This window comes from Podarcis erhardii, assembly GCF_964252035.2.
Source record: "Podarcis erhardii genome assembly, chromosome: 12".
NCBI classification, from domain to species: Eukaryota; Metazoa; Chordata; class Lepidosauria; order Squamata; family Lacertidae; genus Podarcis; species Podarcis erhardii.
Window position 1 is genome coordinate 9,394,634 of NC_138513.1, and position 23,738 is coordinate 9,418,371.

The following is a 23,738-nucleotide window of genomic DNA, read 5'->3' on the forward strand; positions in this document are numbered from 1 at the left end:
GAACAAAAACATTTCAGCTTATTTATTTATTTCATTCTTATCCCCCCCCCCCTTCATCAGCAAGCGATCCCAGGACAGGTTATATACATAATGAAACATCAAAACAGAACAAACAGTAAATAAAATATTAGAAGAACATAGAAAAAGCACATAAGTAACACATATCTCCTTCCAGTATTAATACCACAAAATCAGTTCCCCTCTCTGCATCAGAAGCCTGAAGGAAGAGATGAGCTTTTGGCTGGTGCTAAAAACACTAAACAATGTCCGCACCAGCCATTATCTCGAGGGGGAGATTATTCTACAATTGGGGTGTCACCACTGAGAAGATCCTATTTTATGTAACTGAGTACCCCTCAAGAGATGGGACAAGCCGAAGGGCCTCCCTGGAAGTTCTTAAAGCTGAGGAAGAAAAATAAAGGAATATGTGTTCCTTCAGGTATCTCGGTTGTATGTTGTTCAGGGCTTTGTAGTCACCACTAAACCCTGAAGTGGTTTCACTAGGATACAGACAGTGTTAAAGGACAGAATACAAAATAGCTGCGTCTTATAGTATAAAAAAAAACGATTTACTGATCCAACACAGCCACAATGTTTCTAAAAGCTATTGATAAGTTCCATCAACTCTGGCATCTCATAGTTTTCACAAGCACGTTATTCAACAACAGTAAACTCACTTGTCTTATTTTTTCTGCATCTGCCTGAGACATTGTGGTCGGCGTATTTGTTGCTCCAGCTGTTGGTACTGGGCCAGAAGAAGCTAGGGGGAACTGTTTTCCCTGCAAGCTCATGGAAGAGTTTGCAGATGAGCCCAAACTCCCCTCTGATCCAGATCTTGGCTGATCTGCAACATCGTGGGGAAGCTGAGCGGTTCCAAAAGTTTCTGACTGAGGTCTTGGAGTCATTGGAGGTTGATCATAAGGATCACAAGGTGGTGCTGTTGAAGCATGGCTAAAAGAATCTGTCACAGCAGGTCCCAATAGCTTTGGAGGCTGAGAACACGGATCTGATGGCCTTACAAATGTCCCAGGTAAGGTCCTGTTCTGTGATGCCTGCAGATAAGGATCACGATTTGACATTAGGGCTGGTCTACTGTAAGGTTCTGGAATTCCAGGCCTTGGTGTTGCTGGTGGTTGAGAATATGGATCACTACTAACCGGCCTTGGTGTACCTGGAGGTTGGGCATATGGATCAGAATGCCTTTGATTAGCTGAAACCTGAGCAAATAAGTCTCCAGTCTGTGCAGGTCTTGGTGTGAGTGGCTGATGCATGTATGGGTCAACAGCAGTGGGGCGAGGAGTACCCGGAGGCTGGGCATAGGGGTCTGCGACTGGCCGAGGAGTACCCGGAGGCTGGGCGTAAGGGTCTGCAACTGGCCGAGGAGTACCCGGAGGCTGGGCGTAGGGATCTGCGACAGGCCGAGGGGTACCCGGAGGCTGGGCGTAGGGATCTGCGACAGGCCGAGGAGTACCCGGAGGCTGGGCGTAGGGATCTGCGACAGGCCGAGGAGTACCCGGAGGCTGGGCATAAGGGTCCTGAGCAACTGCCCTTGAAATAGTTCCAGACTGAGAAAAAGAATCACCCTGGTTTCGCACTACTCTTTGTGGGTGGGCAAAAGTCTCTTTTATTGCTGGATGTGGAGTCAGAGGAGGCTGACTATATGGGTCATTAGATGGATTGTGTGAAAAGCTATCTACTGGCTTTGGTGTCAAAACAGGCCGTTCATAGGGGTCCACAGACATGCGCCGTGGGGTTGGTGGCATTGAAGCATACGGATCTTGTGGGGACTGAGTTGGGCGCATTGGAGTTTTAAATAGGCCAGGACTTCCCTCAACAGCAGGAATGGGAGTCAATGGTGGGCGTGCATATGAGTCAGCAGGAGACATCCGGGGCCTTTGAAACGAATCTGTTCTGGGAGGTGGTTTAGCAAAGGGGTCGCTGTTTGCCACTGATAAAGATGCTTTCCCTGGTTGTTCTGCAATTAAAGGTGATCTTGATATTCCCAAAGGTTTGGAGAAAGGTTCCGTTCCCATTGTAGGCCTGGGTGTATCTGGAGCTTTTGCATAAGGGTCACTGTTGACTGGAGACAAAGAACATGAATCTCTGACAGGTGATGGCCTGCTCCCTGTTGATTCAGATGCCTGAGCTGGCCTGGATAGGGGTGAAGGGGGTGGACAGATATCTACTGATGTAACAGAATTTATTCTGACAAAGTTTTGATTTTGGTTAACAGGTGGTGGTCTAGGAGTTCCCACCATTTTTGCATAAGGGTCAACAGGAGAAGGTGGTCTGGTAGAGGAGCAAGGAGGAAACATCTGTTGTGATGGTGCCTGGCAATGTGCATCTTGAACAGGCATTCTATTTGGTGTCGCAGGTGGAGGTGGGGCCTGTGGCTTTAAGAAAACATCTGAAGGTGTAGAAGTAGGGGTACCAGGAACCTGTTTTGTATATAATGTCTGTTGTGCAGGAGACATACTTCCATTGCCAGTCTGAGGGGTTAAAGGACTTTGAATCCCACTACTAGGTGTGTCTGAACCTGAATGGTTCAAAAGCTGCTGTGACCCAAGTTGTTGTTGCAGTTGCTGCTGTTGCTGCTGCTCATTTTTCACTTGCTCAAGTTTCTGAGTTGCTTCAATTTTAGCTTGCTGTTTACTTTTCTGACGCATTTGCTGTTTTAGGAAAGGAAAAAACCAGGTTGAATTATAACTATCAGGAAATCAAACAATAGTAAAGAACTCATAAGCACATTTTAAGGTCATTTGAAAAGTTCCAACAAATTAAGGATATGGGGCCAATTATTTCTAATATGTATATTATTTATGCAGGCTTCCAGATGACTAATATCAAACGTGCAGATCTCTGAGAATATATACTTAAATTTGAAGAAGAAAGACAACCTCTGTTAAAAGATACAGGGACACTGTATAACTTTCTTGGACATTCCATCCAAGGTGAAAGTACCAGAGGCTCATGAACTTTATTTTTAAAGGTCCTATTTTGAGTTTCTTATGTCACACAAAATTATCCCTATGGTGGCTTGGCACATGAGCTAACATAGCATGCAACTCACAATACATTGATCTATATATGCTAAATGCACTGACTATCAAAATGACATTTTATTTCACTAGTGGGGGAAAACCTGCTAACTTTCTTGTGAAACACCATGTGGAAATAATCCTTCATTCATTTGTAATAGTTACGAGTAGCCTCTACAAATGCTCATGACCTGAGAATTACCTTCTATACATGTGGTGCCTCACCGAGAAGCTGAACTATGAAATGGCTTTGAGTTCTTCAGGCATTTGCAGTATAGGGGGCTTCTTAAACTTTCTAACCACAGGACCAATTTGAGGGCCTAAAACTTACTGAGACCTACCAGTCTACATAGAGGAGGTACGGGGATGGAGCAAGTCACAAAACGGTAGCAAATGGAGGAAGTTTAATTTAAGCCCCACTTTTTGTTACTTCAAATTGAGAATTCTCAGTTAAGGTGCTAGGATTATGCAGACATCACTTCAAAGGCTACCTATACTTGCTGTACACAGCCCATATACAAAGTATATGATAAACTACTATTTCCTTTCCTAGCATCTGAAGTTAATTAAGGGCAGCTCTTTCTACAGCTGTACTAGACAAAAGGGGGAATCAAAGACCAAATGCAACACACCTGTCTAAATTTCCACTCTTGCTCATGCTCTGATTCCCTCTGCTTTAATGGGTCCTTAAAGAGTTCAGTGTCGATACGAGAGCTTGGATCAATGCTATCCTGCTGCTGCTGCCTTTTCATGGAATCATTAGACATCTGCACTTTGTTGATCCGTAAGGCAGCTCTATTATCTCGGGCTTTTTGCTGGAAAACAAGCACACATGTAATTTTTTAGACTTCTTTAGACTGATATTGGAAGTAATGCCATTCTTTATTACCAACACAAAACCCACAAACGGTTTACAGGGTTTGAATAAATTTCACATAGGAAATAGGAAACTAGGACACCCTCGGTTACATTTCCAGAAAGGTAGCCATGTTTGTTTGTTGTAGCAAAAACAAAGAGTCTTATGGTACCTGTGAACTACTAATCTTCCTAGACACACAAAGTAAGGTTAATGCACCTATGTCATATCAAAGGTGCAGTTAGCAAAACAAACACACACACAAACACATTGAAAACAGTACAAGAAAAAGAGTCCTATCCATGTGTTTTGCACCAATAGCAGCTTCACTATTTCATGAAACATATGAAGAGAATTGGGACAATATCCGAAATCCAGCTAACCACTGTAAACACTAAACAGAGCAAATGGGAATTTTTTTTTTAAAAAAAAACCAGACATCACTTCGGTTAATAATATAATCAGTTTAATCATTTAAAAACAGCTATAGGAATTAATTTCCGGGTGATGTTCATGATCTTTACTTTTCCAGAGGATCAAATCATCCTGTCAGTTTTTTAAAAAGTTTAGTATGTAAATTCAACACTAGGTTTTTAGAGATGCAAAAGAGCAGTCAGAAGAAATTAGGCCCAAATCCATAAAAAGTAAATTAAGAAAACTAACTGAAATTCATGTATGTAAAACGCACTTTGCAGAAGCAGTGTGCTTTATAGCAGTTTTAAAACTTAAAATACTTTTAGACTAATTAATGGAAATCAGAGACATAACATTTTTTTCTGTTTCAACAAAAATGGCAAATACTCATTACCACATATGGAGCTCTTTCTTGTGAGCTTGCTTTCCTCCACAATTTAGCAATTTGCTTCACTCTTGTAGTCCAATCTGAGAATGCAGAGGAGAAAAAGGAGTAAGATTTTGTTATTTTGCATTGAGTAGGAATATCATCAATGCATCAGTAAACAGTAAACATGAAACTGTTGCCTTTTTCAGAATTCAGAAAAGCTGAACTTTATGAAATAAGATTGGTGCCTAACAGATTTGTAATGCAAGGTTTAACTCAGTGGACTTCCTGTACTGTCAAGAGGTTGGATCAGATAAGATTACTTTTAAGGTTCCTTCCAATTTTATGATTTTACAATTTATAACAAACCTGGGAACTCCTCCTTTAGATTTGGAAAATTGATATTTGTGTACAAAACAGGTGCTACAGTTGCCATTTCACCAAGTGCTTCTTCCTTTTCCCACTTAAGAGTGCTTCTCTGCGCGTTAGACATGGTATCACCTTCACCATCCAGTGGTGTAGCAGACGGAACCCAAGAACTGGTGGGATCATTCATCACCGCATTAAATGCTGTATTCTTATCCCTGGCAAAGCAAAGCAAAATAGGGATTTGTTCATTTCAGTATACGGAAATACATTATTCCAACAAACACACACAAATTAGTAACACCTCAAAATTATTAATAATTTTGGTTACTCTAAAACCCAGGAAGAAGAGAAATCAGAGAGCCCAACTTGTTAGCATCATTATAGGTTCAATGAATATCATTATAGCTACGCTGAAGTAGGGGATATATCAAATTATTCCATTTTACTCACCTTGTGTCTGTGTATGGTGGCTGTGCTATTGTAGAAAATGAGCCTATACCTCCTCCCGGAACCAAAGTTGTATGAGGGAGATGGGGGCTTGGTCCAATTAGGCCATTTATAAGTGGAACTCTTGAAAATGCATTCTCTCCTTTATAAAGAAAAGTTGAAAACACAAATAATATTTCTTTATGGTAATTTATTTACATACAGGCTTTTTAGGGCACAGCCCACCCAAGGTGGCTCACAATACCATAAAGCACAATAACTTGAACAATCTAAAATATCATAATTAAAAATCTGATTACTATCTGAAAGCCAATACTCAGGAAAAATAAAATGTAATAGTAGTACTTTGCATGTGTAAAGCAAACTAAAACTCTGCTTCACTATTTCACAGTACTAAACTAAACCATTTGAAGGGACATTTTCTGCATACACCAAATATTAAACATTCAAAAATTTTACTCTGTTTTGAAGACTTTGAAAGAAGATAACATCCAGGGACTAAGCTCAAATAACTCTGCCTCACACATCATGCTATTTTGCAGACTAAAGCCTTGTTTTGGCATTGTTTTCTGGGTTCTGGGATGCTGTACAGAAGACAATGTTTGGTTTCAGGAACATATAATGATCCTTATTCCTTGGCTGGAGACAGGAGGAGCTGAAAAGATGTTGGCCAAGCATCCTTGGGTACAGGGGTGGGAACCAATGAAGTAGTGGGGGCAGGGAATCTGTCAAGGGATACCTTTCTTCAGGGAGAATTTGCCAGGAGCTGAGCGACTGTGGGGCAGGGAAGAGAAGAGACAAAAGTGGATGGAATTTGCAGCACTGAAGAATGTTCTCTGCCACCTTTTTTTCCCTCTTTCTACCTCTCTCTCACACGTACACATACAACTTGGTAGAGAAAGGAAGAGTGGCCCTGCTCTAACCAGAGGGTTGGACGCAGCCGCCAGGCCACAGGTTGTTCACTACTGTCCTAGGTAGATAGGAGACAGGCTGTATCAAAAGAAACATATCCACCCTTATAGGATAATTTTATTGATAAAAATTTTTTAAAAACCAATACTCTAGCTTCCAGTTTTCACAAAACTGGGTGACAATGACTGAATTGTGCGTGAATTGCTGGCAGCTGCATTTTTATTTTTCAAAAAAAGATAGTAAACAAACCTTGATTATGCAAATGCATGAGTTGAGGAGGTGGCGGTGGTGGGGGTTGTGGCAAAGGAGTTGACTGAGTAGCTGAAGGGCTCAGTACAGCAGTAAATAGGTCTTCAACATCCTTTCCTCCCAGCTCTGCAAAACACTGCATGTGAGTATATAAGGTATGGTTGCATTTAGTAAGCTTCATAAAATGATGCTAAAAAGAAAGAGAGCATACCTGGAATCTTGTACAGTTTGCCAAGAATAGCACCTGAACAAAGTAAAATCAACAGAAACATTAGCAAACATATACGTACAGTGTACTGTGGTAATTGAAACTAATTAAAACCAAGCACGAAGTAAATCTAAAAAAAAGTTCCTTCATGAGGCAATGATATAAGAGAAACATTTACCATCTGTGACCATCTTGTCCAGTTCAGGACTCAGGATTCTATCTAACTGTTCTTCACTCAGTGGCCGTGAACTCTGACTGACGCTTTGTGGAGGTATAGAGGATGGATCATCCGATATGGGTCCAATATCTAGTCCAGCTGATGGAAGGAAAAGTATGGTTTTAACTAAAAGACCAGCAATAAGCTGAGGTGCCTAGTTTAACAACTGCTTGGAAAATATATTTGAAGCATATTTTTCTATAACACACCCAACTAAAAAACTCATTTGGTCTAAGAAACAAAGGTTTTGCAAACCTGACTGAATATTATCTTGAATCATAAGCCTTTCCTGATATTAAGAACTTAACAATTCCAACAAGTGATTGGATTATTTTAACATTAGAGGCTTCTTTGCAAATATTCATCAGCAGGTAAGAGTTAACATTTGGACACTACAAAACCGTCTCTGGAATAGTTAAAGGGGGAAATATGTTCTTTAGAACTGATATAGATACATTTACACAGAACTTAATATGGTGTCTAAATCTGGTGAAACAAAAACAGCCTGCAGAAATGGATGACTCTACCCTCTTTGGAAGATTCTGCAATTTACTACCTTTTCTAGTGAAGAAGAACATTTGCCAAAGAGAGCCAAGAATACACTGGGGGCTTCTGCCCAAGGCGCTATCCTTAGATGTTAGGTGTGGTTTGCCAGAAACATTATTGTGTCTCTTTCCACCTTTGGCTCTGGGGATGCTCAGCAAAAAACAACATTCTATTTAGCCTTTTCTCCTATACATTACACAGTAGTAGTTTTTTTTGTCACAAGTCACTTCCTGGTTCTGTACTTCTTGGAATGGCGTCTGTCATCAATTACAGTAAAAGCGAGACTTCCCTCCAGGCTCTTCTTCCAAGTACATCTCCATCTCCTCTCTGAACTGCTTTCTCTATATTAGAACCTATAGTACTTCATCTATTCCATAACTGATCTAAATCTGGATTCTGTCTGGTGTGTTTTTTTTACTTACATTATTTATTCACAGTATTTATATAGGTCACCTTGTAATAATATTCTCAGGGTAGCTCACAACAGGAAATAAAACAATTTAACATTCAGTAACAATGATACTATGAAAGTACAAATACAGCATAAAAACAGTTGCTGAGAATAGAAACAGCTGAAAGCTCCAAGAGATTAAAAAGTATAGGAAAATTAAAAAAAGATATTTGCCTGGCACCAAAATGACACCAAGGCAAGTGTAGGTGAGCGTCCCTAGGGAGGTCAATCCATAGCTGGGGTGATACTACTGTAAAGGCCTCTCTCTCCCTTAGCCACTTGCCCATCTCACTTGTAAGGGGCACTTGAGTAAGGTCTAGATGGAGAAAGATTCAGGAGCCCTGGTTTTAAGTTATGAAGGGTCTTAAAGTTCAAAATTGTCATCTTGAATTGAGCCTGGAAAGGACTAAGAGCCAGTGAACAGAATGAAGCACTGTGAGATCAGCTTATACTATTCAGTACACCCCAAAGAGTTAGAATCATAGAATCATAGAATCATAGAGTTGGAAGAGACCACAAGGGCCATCAAGTCCAACCCCCTGCCAAGCAGGAAACACCATCAGAGCACTCCTGACATATGGTTGTCAAGCCTCTGCTTAAAGACCTCCAAAGAAGGAGACTCCACCACACTCCTTGGCAGCAAATTCCACTGTCGAACAGCTCTTACTGTCAGGAAGTTCTTCCTAATGTTTAGGTGGAATCTTTTTTTTTTGTAGTTTGGAACCATTGCTCCGTGTCCGCTTCTCTGGAGCAGCAGAAAACAACCTTTCTCCCTCCTCTATGTGTATGAGTTCCAGAGAGTCCACACACCCCTGACCACTGAAGCCTCCCAAAGTTGTGAGAGAGAGGAGATAGATTAAAGTGGGACAGAAGGATCCAGGGTGGGTTTCCCACCTTCTTCACCTTCTACATGATTTGCCCGTGCACAGGACCTCCTTCCTCCCCACTGAAAAAAGCAAGGCTATCTCTGGACCAAATGGGTGTCCTGGACACTTCCCTTGGCTGATCTGCATTAACTGTGGCATCCAAATCATGGTAGTTGTGAGTGGCTCTTATCTTTGAAGAACCTTGCAAACATGTCAAGGCATGCTTTTGTGCCTACTGTGCCAAACTGCAGAAGGCCTAAACCACTTGGAAAAGCTCTGTTGAATGATGAATAATTATACTAGACTTGTTCCTGTCATCACATCACACCAATGAGAGGTGGAACTAAGTATTTCCTCGTGTTGGATTGGCTAGTGAACACCAGAGAACAGTATATTGCTAAGCAGCACATGGTCATGGTTGCTGAAGCTCAACTGAGTGAGTTTTAGTCAACTTGTCTCAAGGCTATCTAGATTATTTATGACCTCTCTGTCTTCTTGTGGGTTACTCCTTATGGGTGATATAGGCACTGGGAGTGGTGGTTGAGTAGGATATTAGAATGAGGTGGCTGAGAATTTCCAGTCTAAGAATGATAGAATTCTTGGAATTCTACATACAAATGTTACTTAATATGGGTTAGTATCATAAACACACTTAACTTATAGCACTTACTCACCACTTAGTAACTACAATATTTAGCAGTATATGAATTTAAATACTTGGAAATACAATGTTGAAGCCATTACAAAAAATAATACTTAAAGAGATAATAGCTTATATAATCTTTACAAATAATGACTCCAACCTTGTGTTTTATGCTTGACAAAGTTGCAGTGTCCATCCAGGGCCAAACTGATATTAACTTTTTATTCATGCTTTTCATAATACAACAAACTAAATTAAAAACAAGTCTATCACTGTGATGCTCTATAAAGCATACTTAAATAGTGCAGGAGGAAGGAAACGTGTTACTTTGTACTGTGAAAGGCACACACACAAATCCAGTTATCCAATTCACAAATCCAATTCACAACATTTTAAAACAAAATTCTGAAACACTACTAGGTGCACTGCACAGGCAGGTATTTAACATTGCACAAGACTCTGCACACAGAGATAGTGAAACATGAAAGCATTTTTAGTGACATGGAATATATTTACACATGCAAAAATAAAAAATCAGCCGAAACCACTAGGAAAGATGACTACTTCTAACCATGAATCACCCACTGTTTATTTCCTTACCAAAAGGGGAGGATGAGCTCTCAACCTGGAAAGTGCATAAATCAAGACCTACAAGATCCAAACCAGATAAAATGGATGATTATAACAAGAAAGAAAGAAAAGGAGAGGCTGAAAAAGCAAGAAAGAATATAAACCAAAAGTATATACAGCTGCATGCTAAAATAGTACATGGGAATGCCAGACACCAACAAGATTTTTAAAAGTTATCCCCACATCAATAAAGTGCAAAGTAAAATAAAGTGCAGATTTATTGATCAAAGCAAGAAATAAGAAAGAGTCCTTTGCTTGCTGAAGCATACTTATGGTATAACAAATACATATATAAATAGTTGCATAATACCATGAACAGGATGATTTTATAGATCAAGACAAATTTCACAAAACCAACAAGAACTTATACATGTACCTGAATGATCCCCAGATTTCACTAAATCATCAGAAAGAATTCCAAGTATGTCATCATCAGTGCTCAGCACAAGGGCAGCTAATGGGTCATCCGAGGTACCTACAGAAAACAGGTGCTTTACACAATGAGCTTATCCACATGTACCTTTTATTCTGCTCTTTCAAGGCAGAGGTCTGTGCTTTAAAGCTCCATATATGAGTGTGTTTTGGTTGGTCTTTTTGCCCTGAGCTTTCCCCGCAATGACCCTTCTTTAAAGCCAAATTGGAGCAAATGTCAGTTTGGGTTTTCAGTGGACTGACATTTGTTTTGATTGGAATTTAAAGAGTGGGTTTTTGACCCCAGGGGAAAGCTCTGGAGCAATAAAAAATGGAGGGCACTTGGACACAGCACTTTGTATCACAGTCCTTGCCTAGTTACAGATAGGTAGCCGTGTTGGTCTGCCATAGTCAAAACAAAACAAATTCCTTCCAGTAGCACCTTAAAGACCAACTAAGTCAGTTCTTGGTATGAGCTTTCGTGTGCATGCACACTTCTTCAGATACACTGAAACAGAAGTTTCCAGACCCTTCTATATAGTGAGAAGGTGGGGAGGGGTATTACTCAGAAGGGTGGTGGGAATGGGTGATTGGCAGATAGCTGTGATGAGCTGTGACTAGTCCTTGCCTAGAAAGAGTGGAACTAGGTCAGTGTGGAAAAGCCCTTAATCATAACAACTGTGATCCCCCATGTTATTTATCCATTTGCTCTGAGCTCAAGGGTTTTTAACAAGAATTATTTTGAGTATGTGTTTCTCCAATCAGACACCTTTCTTTTATTTTCTCTTTACGAAAAGGAGGTTTGAATGTTTATTTGTAAACAGAAAGCTCAAATTTAAGTAAACAGTTGAAACACCATTTAACACTTTGGGAATTGGCCTACAATGACTTAAATCAGAGCAAGAAACTGGCAGGCCATGGGTAGGATACAGCCCACCCATAGCACCCCACCTCCTCCCCAGCTATCCCTACAGATTTTAGGCTTGAAAAAAGCCTCCTATTTGGAGCCCACAGAATCCTTTTCCCAAGCTTAATTGCAGTGCAGGGGGCCATGGGGGAAGGGAATCACAGCTGTGATCCTCTTCTGGAAACAACCTTCACTGTAATTAGGCTTGAAAACAGCCGTACCAGTGGAAGGCTTTACTCAAGCCTAATTGCTATGGGTGCGGGGATGGATTTCACAAAGGGGGCAGCTAGGAAGGGAAGGGTTAACCATGCAATCTCTGTGAGGATCACCCTCTTTGGCAATTAAGACTGATAAGGCCTATTTGTGTGTATGTGTGAAAAAGAGTGAGATCCTGCATATATGAATGTGTGTGCAGCATAATTATGTGGTGTGTGTAATACATTTATGTGGGCACACCAGCTCCTGCAGTACTTTAGGCCCATGCACTTTCGTTTTGGCCTTACCACTGGCATGTAGGTGCCAGAAAGTGGCCTATGGCTGAAAAATGTTCCTCACCCCTGTGCTGAAACAGCTTGGATCCATATAACACCTTCCCCATATAATAAACATAGACTGTAATGTCAGCCACTGTTGTCCTGACCCAGGCTTCATAATCTTTGGTTTTATACCATCTGCACTCCAGCAATTTTCTGAACTGCTTCAGAAACATGAGCTCTTTGGTAAATCAGGGGATTCTTGTCACTATAATGAGAGAGTATACTCAAGAGCCACTGTCCAATTGCTGCCATCTGCTGACAAGACAATGTAGCTATCAGATTTGAGTACAATTCCACCCTTTCCAACAGTGTTGGAAACCTATAGGAACTGTAAACTGCCAGAAGGGCCATAGCTCAGCAGCAGAGAACACACTTACTGAGAATACTAATTAATAAGATAGCTAAGGAAATTATTCAAAATACTTTCCCTAAGCACTGTCCTTCTACTAATCCACCCAAAATTCCTGCTTTTAAGAACTCTGTTCTTCAAGTAGCCCTTACCAAAAGAAACAAAAACATACAAGCTGGTATACCTTGTATTCCAGATTTTGATGGAGCTGGAGTGGACGTTGAGCTAAGAAGTGGATCTGAAGATGGATCTAGGAAATTTGTGTTCAAATTTGCTTTGCAAGAAATGTTAAGGCTCTCTTCACATAAATTATCTAAACTTGGTTTTCTTTGTCTACTGGTATCTAGGAGGTCTTTTCCAAAGAAGGCTTCCTACAATGAAAAACAAACACATTCCCCACATTTGAGCATTGGAACACAAAACCAAAAACTTATTTCTTTACATACAAAACTATTGTTCACCCAATTTTCATTCCAAAGCACAGAGCCTAGGACTTCAGGGGTCCCTTTACCTTTACATTTAATGTTAACTTTGTGACCAGAACATAGTAAAATTAAACTCAACACAAATGACTATTTTTTTTAATGTAAAGTTCTTGAAGTTAATTCATCACCCTTTACTTCCTATTCAAATACTTGTATCCTATGAAAAAAGAAGAAACATTTCCAATTTGGGGCAATTTCCCCATTACTCAACAGCTCCCCATGCCCATCCAAGGTTGTTCAGGAAGCCTCCTGACCCCTTGGATAAGCTTTTTGGAGCACACAGACAGCTGCTAGAGTGAAGAGTAGATGGGGAACTTTTCTTCTGCAAACTTGGTTCAATTCAGCTATCTTAGCATACATATTAGGTAATATATGGTGAAAAGAATTAAGTTCTCCATATTGCTCCATGCTGCTGAAAAAATAGCCTCTGTTTATAAGAATCAGTATACAAAATTAAATCCTCCTAGCAAGGGCAAACCATTTTCAACTGAAGCATCTATATCAACATTAATACAGACATTTGGGTTATGTCTGAATAACATTCTATTGTTTTTGTTGGAAAACAAACGAAACAGGAAAATTAGAAGGAAAGGTGTAATTTATGTTTTAATGCTTAATAGCAAAAGGAGGCTGTTGAAACGATCGCTCTTTATGCAAAATCAACTTAGAGTGATAATGAATTACACAACTGGAAAGCAAATGTTTGTGTTTTACACCGATTAACAGTTCATTCAATATATGCAAATGCTAATCTTAAGCAGCACACTACGCATAGCAATGACTATACCTGCAAGTACGCTGGGAAGATTTCTTCAAGCTTGTTTTTCTTCTTCCTGTAACGCTTTTTAATTTTTTCTGTATTCTCTGAAACAGGAGTAGTTTCATCAACGGGTGTATCTAGTAGCTGTTCACTCCAACCTAACAATGACAATCATGCATAATAACAAATTTACTTATAACTCTTGCCCACTCTTGAGGTACTGCCCCACTCTGTTTAGCATCTGTACATCTCCTTAGTTTAAAACAGCAATATTATAAAAATTACAATAATGCAGAACTGCAGAGATGGACCAATTTAGCAAATGATGCATAATGTTTTCTTAAGGTATTCAGAGATGCTAAGTGAAATTAAACAAAATCTACAAAATTATTTCTGGGCTGAACTGAGATAACTGTGAAATAATTGCATTCGAGGAAGATAGGGAATGGTTTTTCTTCAACAGAAAATGAATGTTGAATACTGTATACCAGGGAGGTCCAACTCCCAAGAGACTGTGATCTACTCACAGAATAAAAAACTGGCAGTGATCTACCCCTTTTTGGGGGTAGGGGGTTCAGCTTTATTTAGAGGGGAATATCCTGAGATTGGCCCGAACCTCCCAGGTATCAACCAGTTGATCCCAATCAACCTATTGGATATCCCTGCTATATACTGTAGATTGCATATCTGTATTTGTATACATTTTAGTAAAAAAGTCTCATAAGTGTCAAATGCTATTTTTAAACAAATAAAATTTGTTACTGAATTAAACCTCTTAAAATGATGTTTCATTTAGGTGCTTTCATTAATTCTCATTATATTATCACTTTATATTAGCAGGATTGTTATTTTTCTCTTGTCAACTAAATGATACTGTGCAGAGCTATTCAGCTACTGAAGTGACACTTAAATACATTTAGCACCTTTTCAAGTGTTAAGGAAATGTCTGCAGTGTGTCAAGATATGGAACCTACACATTACCACCTACGTTATGAAAAGCATCAGGAGAGATTTCTAAAAGATTGAGGGGAATTCCTACTTTTGATGAGCATTATTAGGTAACTGAACAAGTCAGTTATGGGTAAATCAATATAATCAATCCAACTGCAGTATCATCCACTCTGCAGTTACTGTCCATTCCTAAAACAAAGCTATGGTAACATAGCATTTCATTAACATTGCCTTCATAATGATACAAACTATTGAGACGACAAGACCCAAACCCCAAATTATTAAGAATCCCTGGTTCTAAACAGAGCATAAAAAGTATTGGAGTTGGTGTACAGGTTATGCAAGGAGGCATTTAACCAGGTTAAACTAATTTATCAGGAGCAGATGCTATCACTACTATTTTTTTAAAGGTTGCACTGCACAAAACCCATTTGTCGGTTTTCCCTCAACACTACTACATTACCTGTAGCCACCTCCTGACAGGCAATTTTGAGTATAAATGGGCAACATGAGACAGTGAGAACAGATGGCAGAAACAAGGTGAGATGGGTGGGTGGGTGAGCAAGCAGTTGCAGGTGAGGTGGAGAAGAGTTTTATTTGGCCCACAATTTAAGTAAACTGACCTAATTCACACAGATCAGAATGCAGTGATCCTTCCTCTGAATTTCACAATACAGTTTTTTTGCTTAAAAACATACTGAACTATGTAATTTAGGATAAAATATTTATAGAAATGCATACATTGAAATAAAATGTTTATTTCAATATGTATTTTGCAGTAAAATACTGCAAAAAATATTTAAATAAAAAAATAAATAACAATTTTCATAGTTTTTTTTAATCCACAGATTAATGCACAAATGGTATGGACCAGGCTTAAGAAGAAACACATGCAAAATTAATATGAACTGCTCAGGACAGGCACTTTTAAAATGATGCTTCAGGAATAAGTATGTGCTATGGGAAGTGCCGAAAATACAGACGTGGAGAAAACCAGTAGTTAATTTTTTTTAAATTGCATTATAATGAATCTTAACAATATAATGCTCCTATATTGAAGTACATGTTGCTATAGTGACAGATAATTTAACATAACTATCAGTGTCACATTTAAGTGGCTGATTCACATAATTAGTACCCACTTTCATCTCTGCTGGGTATCTGCTCAGATACAGAGCCAGAGGAGTCCTTCCTTGAAAGAGATCGTTTTGTTTTTCCCTGTCCTGTACGACTCCGCTGACGTACCATAAATCCACCAATGCCTGTAAAAACACACACACATAATACACCTTGAATTTATTTGAATTAGGAAAACATACTTGAATTTCACCTTTTTGTAGATTCACAAACACTAAAGTCCACTTTAAGTATAAAACTGGAAGTGGATACACAGTACATATTTAGTAAGCACCTGGCTCTACATCATAATACAAGAGGTGGTCATGCAACTTATTTTACGCTACCAGAACATGTGTCCAGGAGCTTTGAGTGATCCAGATGCATGGTCCTGAGATGTATATGTAATGAAAATGATGCACCAGTGCCTCACATACTATAGCAGGGATAGTGAACCCTTGATCCGTGGGCAGCAAGCCATGGCCAACTGCCCCACTCCTGATGTCATATGTAATATCAGGTGAGAGTCTTAAAGTGTTTCCAATTATGGTATTCTCTGGCAAGGGAGGCTTGCTGTCAGTGACAATCAGCAGTGACAATAAGCTTTCAAGAATCAACTAACTGCTACAGAGTTCCCCATCAGAAAAGAATTAGAATGGAAAGCATCTGCCAAAAACCCAATGAGGAGAATATGATGTCTATCTAGCAAACTTAACCAGATGGAATATGGAAGGGTGAAATAGAATGTCCTTTCATTCTTGCTGAGAGGATAATTTACTGGGTAAGACATTAGGTAGAAGTACAGACGAAGTACAGACGTTGGGAGAGTTAGGAACAAACTGATTTCACAACCATGTTTAGACCTACTGATCCTTGTAGAACATGCAAAATTCCCTCATCCTACCTGTATAGAAAAAGAGTTTAATCTGAAACATTTGGATTATGTTGTTGTGACAAGGAAAACAATATTCCAACTTCACTTTCAAAACTAGTGTCCCCCTTCCTGATACAGACTGTCTAGAGTTATTATACTTTGCACATGCACTGGGGCAGAAAAGAAATTTCTTTTAACTGCCACGGTAGTTATTTGCTTTAATGAAAGGTGCTCTAACAGCACTGCCATGATAGTGTTATGGGGAGATAGTGTGTGCGCACATATACATTTTCCTGTCTTATACAGCGGAAGCAAACCACTCAGAACAGCAGGCCACCTATCTGGTTTAATGATCCATTGGCAAGTTTCAATACAAAATTAGTACTTAAGAGAATGATACGGGTAGTTCTCCTGTTTCGCAACATTGGAACACCATTCTTTAGAATCAGAAAGGAAATGAATTGTAACCCAATTAGAGGAAGCTGTAATATACAACAAACAGGGAAGTGATAATTCTCAGCAAAATCTTATCAAGTTTGTAAGTTAAAAGATTATTTACATATAGATAATAAATATAAACCTAATGAATATGCAAACATCTGGAGCATGTACTCTACCAGGTCTGTATGGTTTTCTCTTTCTCTTTTTAATCCCCTCAGTTCCTTCTACTCCCTTAGGATCATCATCTGCAGGCTCCCGTTCAGGGCTTGTATCAGATTTTCCCTCACAGTCCATGAGATCTCCTTCTGAATTTAAACACACACAAACACATAAAACAATTATAAAGTAAAATCCATAGGGAGTTGTCATTTTCTCTTACAGAATTCTGCCTCACCTCCCAGGAAAAAGCTTCCTAAGGTATGAAATGGCATATATAAAATAACGAGCATAATAAAATCACACACAATTTTGAATGACAGCACACTGAAGAAGTAGTAGTAAAAACAGACTCTACTAAAATCAAATGCCAGGAAAAGACAGAAGGTATAAATGCTACTAGGGTTGGTGACTGACATGCAGAGAAAGGTGCAGAATTTCAGAGGCAGGGTGCCATAGCTGAAAAGGCCCTGTTTGCCACCCAAAGCACCTCTGATGGTGGGATGGGGGGGGTGTACTGAGCAGAGCTTCCAAGTACACGTAGTTCTTCTAATTCTGCTGGGCCTAGGTCATCTAAGGTTCATCTGGCTTGAATGTCATTAGGACATGTGTACTTGTGCCCAGGTCCCATTTCTTCAACCTGAGTAGCAGCTGGCAGTCAGTAAAAGTTGCTTAAAGGTACTGAAGGTATGGAAGACAGCTGGGCATCCTGTTTAGTGGAGTTTTTAAAGTTTGATGTTTTATCATGTTTTTAATTCTGTTGGGAGCTGCCCAGAGTGGCTGGGGAAACCCAGCCAGATGGGCGGGGGTAATAATAATAATAATAATAATAATAATAATAATAATAATAATAATAATAATAAAAAACAGAACCTAATACACCTGTACTCATAAGCATGCACTTATCATACTAATGAATAGCGATATTGCTGGGTATTTCATTACATGGGTTTCATTATGCAAGTCGTCTGTCTAGCATATGTCAGTAAGTATTGTACTAGTCAGGTTAAAATCCATTCATGACCTATGTATCTCCTTATATAACATCGCCATCGTGAAAGTCTAACATCCCTTTGCTAATGAAGGTACTGGGAATTAATTGCTTATGTCATAACACTTACACCAACAGATGCAGTTGGTGGAGTACCTGTTTTGCATGCAAAAGGTTGCTAAAGCCACTGATAGGCAGAGCAGGCAACCAAAGAGTTATATATAGTTGGAAGGTTTCTTGGAGATAATCTAGTCCAAACCTCTGCTACATGCAAATCTACAACATTCTGTCTACTGAAGGGCAAAATTTCTGGTTCTATTCTGGAAGACCTGAACTACTGAAAATCCCAACTGCCTCAATATCCTCCTACAACCCATGTCCTTCTGTAAACTGCTTCTATTGTTAACAGCGACATACAGCACAAAGCAACAATTACCTCTACTGTCATCCATCTCGCCATCCCTTGAATGTTCTGATTGGATGTCAGGCAGGGTCTGGAGTACAGCCACACTATTCTGGTTTATAATCTTCAACTTGAGCTTTGGCTTTGTCCGTTTTCTTCTTGGTACAACAGCACTGAGGCTCTGTAACTGAGACATCCCTGTTTCTGTCAGACAGACTCCATCCTGAGTGTATGTCTTCGGTGGGTCTATGAAATTTGCATGAACCATAACAGGAATACACAACTTTAATAACCTTAGCTTACAAGCATTGTGTAACTCTACCCCCCCCCCCAACTTTAAGGAACTTGCAATTAACATACTAACAATTATCCATTGTAACATCAGAGCAAAAGAAATAAAAATGAGCAGAGCTATTTCTGAAGTAAATCAACATTGGTTCAGAATAACACAAAGCTTTTCCATTAATATATTATTTATTCCAATCTGATAGAAAGAACAAATGACTGGTTCACATGTCATGCTAAACTCAACCATGGTTTAGCAAAAGTGTGTGGGTTCCCAGAGTCTAGGAACAATCCTCTTTGATTGTTTTACTGCTGCACCATGCTGAACCAAGCCACGAATCTGAATCTGGGCTTCAAGTTTTGCTTTTTCCAGACCATGAACTCTAACCAAGCATTGTCCTGTGGTTTATGGCTTTTTCCAGGACTGCCTGGGTTCAGATGGCACACTAAGCCACACTATGGTTTCACTAAAGTGTGGCAAGTGAATTACCGGGGTGAAGCAGCAATGAGCTCCTCTCTGGAAGCCTACATGGTTTTGCTAAGCCTAAATTTGGATTAGCATGAAATGCAGACCAGACCATTGTTTCTTTACAGTTTTCTTGATTGCTTCCTACAGATATTTATTCATGCTCTCACCATAGCATAACTACTTTGACCCTGCAAAGGTTCTATTCAAATTGAGTCCAAGGAAAAACCCATAAAGGCTGTTCCGTAAGCAATTTATAGCAGTGCTCATGTTAAGGGAGAAAAGGTAACAAATTAATGAAATCCAGAAAAAAACTACCCACTAAAATGTCCCATTTCAGCCCTGTTTTTGGCTCACTTAAGGGATTTACTTAAACAAAAAATCTGCCTGTTCCATAAATTTTGAAGAGCAGTCGCATGTTCAAAAAAACGAAAACTTATAAGCACACACTTTTAGTACGAGGCGATATGATGACAAAAGATAAAAAGAGCTAAGAAACGTATTGATACAATGTAAAACTTATTTCTAGGTTAAGCAGTAGTTAGGGGGGAGAAATAAAGAATTTTAAAAGTTACCAAATTCCTTTGCTTTTGTTATAATTTGAGTGGCAACTGATGGTTCGCAGCATTCAGAGGAAGGCACTGAAAGATAAAAATTGAAATTGGCTGTGAGTCCTGGAAGACCTGCTCCCTGCCTTGCAGGCCTTTTCCACATGACAATGCCCTTATTGACTCCAGCTACAAAAGCTGAGGCTGCTGAGGAAGCCAGATTTCATCTTGTCTGTCTCAGTGCAGACCCAGGTCATCAAGTCTGAGCTTCCACAGCTGCCACCCCCTGCCATAAACCACCATTGGCAGGACTGGCAGCAACAACACTAGATATGTTCTATGCTTATAATAGTATTTTATTCTCTTGTAAACTATGCTACTTTAAATGTGCATTTTATATTGGACTTCCTTTAGTAATGTTTTATTTTGAAATCTTATAAGATAATGCTGTAGTTTCCTGTTATTTATATTGCTTTGGCTGTGTACCCTATATATGACTTTCTTCAGTAACATTTTATTATAGATTGCTTTATTTGATGTTTTAATGTACTGTAAACCACTTTAAGATTTTTTCCCTTAAAAATATAAAGCGGTATAGAAATGAAATGAATAATGATGATGACGTTGCTTGTATTAAAATATATAATCCTCCATAACTATAGTTTTTGATGTTGGTATCTTTTCTAATCTTCTGCAAGTCTCTTGTGCTCAGGCATGTCAGAAGTGCATTTTTAAATTTTTGAACAATTGAATTTTTTTAGGCTAATAAGTTTCAGTTGACATTCACTGTTACCAGGAATACAGTGGAAGGCTGAATATACAAATTAAAAACAACTACGTGCTAATAGTGTGTTGAAGAAATGCTTATATTTCTGGAAGCACTAGGCACAATCTAAAGAACATTAATTCCATAACAGCTCTCACTGAAAGCAGTAAAGCTTACAGCCTAATTCCATTCATGCATACCTGCAAGTTATTTTTTTTCTGACCTGTTTTTACCCATAGCACCAGAACACTCTGCCAAGGCACCTATGCCCACAATTTCTTACTGATATACCAGAGGATCTCTGGCAGCATAACTGCTGATTCTCTCTCTGGTGGGTCTTCCTCTCTGCTGGTAGAGTGGCACTTACACAACTTCCAAGTGACCCTCAGTTGGCCTTTGGCTGGCTTTAAGATTGCTCCCTTAAATCAAGCCCTTCTAAGGGTTGTGAGAGAAAGCACAATGTACCATTTGTCCCTTTCAACAATAGCATTCATTTATTTTATTTCTTTGTATGCACAGCCTGCTCCATCTTGAAAAATCTAGGCAGGTATCAATTAATTTTTTTAAAATGTAAATAATGCCTTGAAAATAAAATGAAAATCTAATTTGATGTAAACCTGAACAAGTTTATTTTTTAATGGTGTGGGAAACAACATTCCATAGAGGTTAAAGCCTGGATAATTTGAGAGACGGGGGGGATGGAAAGGCAGAAGCACATTTGGGAAGCCAAAGAGGCAGCAGTCCCATTTGACTTAGAAATAGCTAATTAAGACAAAGCATGATAATTTCAGAATTAACTAGCAAGAAATAGTATGGACAGGCAGTGATTTGGATGTGGCAGCTGGCAGATTAACATATGAAGAAAACAAGAAATATAAGTTAGTTTAAAGATCAATAACACAATCTGCCAAGTGGGTAACCTCCATGAAGGACTCTGGTGCAAGACCCTTTAAATAGATGGAAGCCTGCCATTCTGCTATCACAGTCATTTCCCAAAACCTTCTAGGTATCAAAAGGTTATTGGAAAACCATTAGCAGCCCACTAAGAAGGGTTTTAGGATATGAAATTCTTTTAGACCCAGTGTTGTTGTTTTTACCCTTTTTCTGAATTATGTGGAAGACACAGTGAAGTAAGATCAAAAAGAATTTACTGCATGGTTTCTAATACAGTAACCACCGCTAAAATTTTATATGCAGGAAGGTGAGAGTGGAGATGATCAATGACACCACCTATTGAAGAATGGATTGGTAAAATTTGGAAGTTTGCTTCAATGGCTGAATTAATATGATACATCAGATTCAAAGCGGAGGAGACAATAACAAGGTAAGTTTATGATGAATGGCATTTTCTTTATCAAATATAGTAAGAAAAATTGGATGCAATCTAATATAAACCATGGTTTTATAGTGTTCTGAAATATGATTAATTTTGCTATTTGGAATTCCTTAATGGTGGGAAGCAACAAGACACTGGTCACCTTTGAACGTGATATGACACAAAAGAAAGAAAGAGAAATGAAGTCAGAGTAGCGGTTGTGCTTCATTTGTAGATAGCACCTCAGCTTCCATAATATAAGAAACAATAATGATTGAACTGAGGATAAATCTTATGACAATGCCTTTATATATATATAAAAGGATGGGTGTGAGAAAAGAGAAAAATTTGGAAATGTGTTTCTGGTATTAAGAAACAATGAAAACTGAAAGTTATTACAGGATATTGTTAATATAAACTATTGATAGGAATAGCTATCCATGTGTTTGATATGATGTAGAGAAATGTGGTATATATGTTTGTTTGCCTAGAAGGTTTTCTCTGTGTGTTTTATTGGGGGGGGGGAATATTCTGTGTCCTCTTTGACTGTCAAAGGTCATGGCCTTATATTGTTATTATGTCAAAAGCCTGTCTGGCATTAGCAGCTTAGTGGGAGATAAGAGAGAGTCGATCACCTTGAGAATTTATTATATAGGGCCTGGATCAGGTAAATTTATTCTAATTGGTCTAGGTGGCTGCCAGTTAGGAAGAGAGTTGAGATTTGACATGGAGAGATGGTACAGTAACTCTGACTGCCATCATCATTACTTAGAGCAGTGGTTCCCAATTAGAGGTCCAGGAACCCCTGGGGGTCCATGGAACACATCCAGGGAGTCCACGGCCCCATCTCTTGCTTCCCTCCAGCTAAATTTTTGTCATTTTTGCATGGTAAAATCACAAATGTTATGTTCTGTTTTAGCGTTGTGTGGTTTTTCAATATATTGGCCAAAATTGGTTTTGAAATCACACCTCAATAATGATTTTGATCCGGCAGTACGCAGCCATATATTGCTCCTCACACGAAGGAAAGCAGGGCAGCCGATTGCAAGGTGCTGCCTTCCGCTCATGCTGACGGAGAGCAGGGCAGCTGATCGCCCTCACATCAAGGCACTGAGGCAGAGCAGCTTTTCTCAGTCAGCAGGAAAGCAGCCACAGTAGATGTGCACCTTCGCTGGCTGCTCCACTGACAGCAACTTCATGCACCCCCTCATCCCTATCCCCTCCTGCTCAAACCACGAAGTAGAGGAGACTCCGTTTCCTCAACTCCCCCCCCCATCCGATCTCCACAGCTGAGCCTTCCCTCATTGTCACGCCTTGTTTGATCTCTATGACTGTTCCTTCCCTCATCCCCATGCCTGATTTCCAATTTCAGACATTGTGATATATCAGAATACTGTGATGTTCAGCTGTTGATATATCACAACGTTGAAAACCAGATACTGCTCAGCCCTAATGTGTTTTTAGTATACCTAAAATAGGGGCTACCCCGCATTTTGTTCTAAAAATTGCTTTGCAGAGGTAACTACCATAGACTTATCAAAATTTTCAAAAGTAGAGGGTCTGTGGCTTGGCTTTTGAAAAATAGGGGGTCCTCAGTAATTAACTAATTGGGAAACACTGACTTGGAGTAAAAAAAAAAACACCACATATTTTTACATGTCTGTTGCTATCAATGCAACTTATGAAAAAAATAATCCTGAGAATCTTGAGTTAAGAGAAGTCTATCTGACACTGAGAGCAAAATATTCAAGATAATGTTATTGTT

General features: G+C 39.3%; 1 protein-coding gene across 10 annotated transcripts in view; it reads right to left on the bottom strand.

Annotated features, from left to right (window-relative positions):
• Positions 1-23,738, bottom strand: part of KMT2C (lysine methyltransferase 2C) — a 133,196-nt gene that overhangs the window by 31,835 nt on the left and 77,623 nt on the right. For 5 of the 10 annotated variants that reach the window (XM_081834102.1, XM_081834104.1, XM_081834105.1 and 2 more), the window contains 16 exons: positions 19,920-19,985; positions 18,627-18,857; positions 17,220-17,348; positions 15,755-15,874; positions 13,689-13,819; positions 12,601-12,787; positions 10,590-10,688; positions 10,184-10,231; positions 7,039-7,176; positions 6,864-6,896; positions 6,653-6,778; positions 5,495-5,633; positions 5,045-5,259; positions 4,703-4,776; positions 3,671-3,853; positions 678-2,669 (listed from right to left, as the gene is read on the bottom strand). In XM_081834102.1, coding sequence (XP_081690228.1) covers positions 678-2,669; positions 3,671-3,853; positions 4,703-4,776; positions 5,045-5,259; positions 5,495-5,633; positions 6,653-6,778; positions 6,864-6,896; positions 7,039-7,176; positions 10,184-10,231; positions 10,590-10,688; positions 12,601-12,787; positions 13,689-13,819; positions 15,755-15,874; positions 17,220-17,348; positions 18,627-18,857; positions 19,920-19,985 — 3,911 coding nt within the window. The remainder of the gene's footprint in view (positions 1-677; positions 2,670-3,670; positions 3,854-4,702; positions 4,777-5,044; positions 5,260-5,494; positions 5,634-6,652; positions 6,779-6,863; positions 6,897-7,038; positions 7,177-10,183; positions 10,232-10,589; positions 10,689-12,600; positions 12,788-13,688; positions 13,820-15,754; positions 15,875-17,219; positions 17,349-18,626; positions 18,858-19,919; positions 19,986-23,738) is intronic. The other 5 variants (XM_081834107.1, XM_081834106.1, XM_081834103.1 and 2 more) reach the window with 5 other exon arrangements.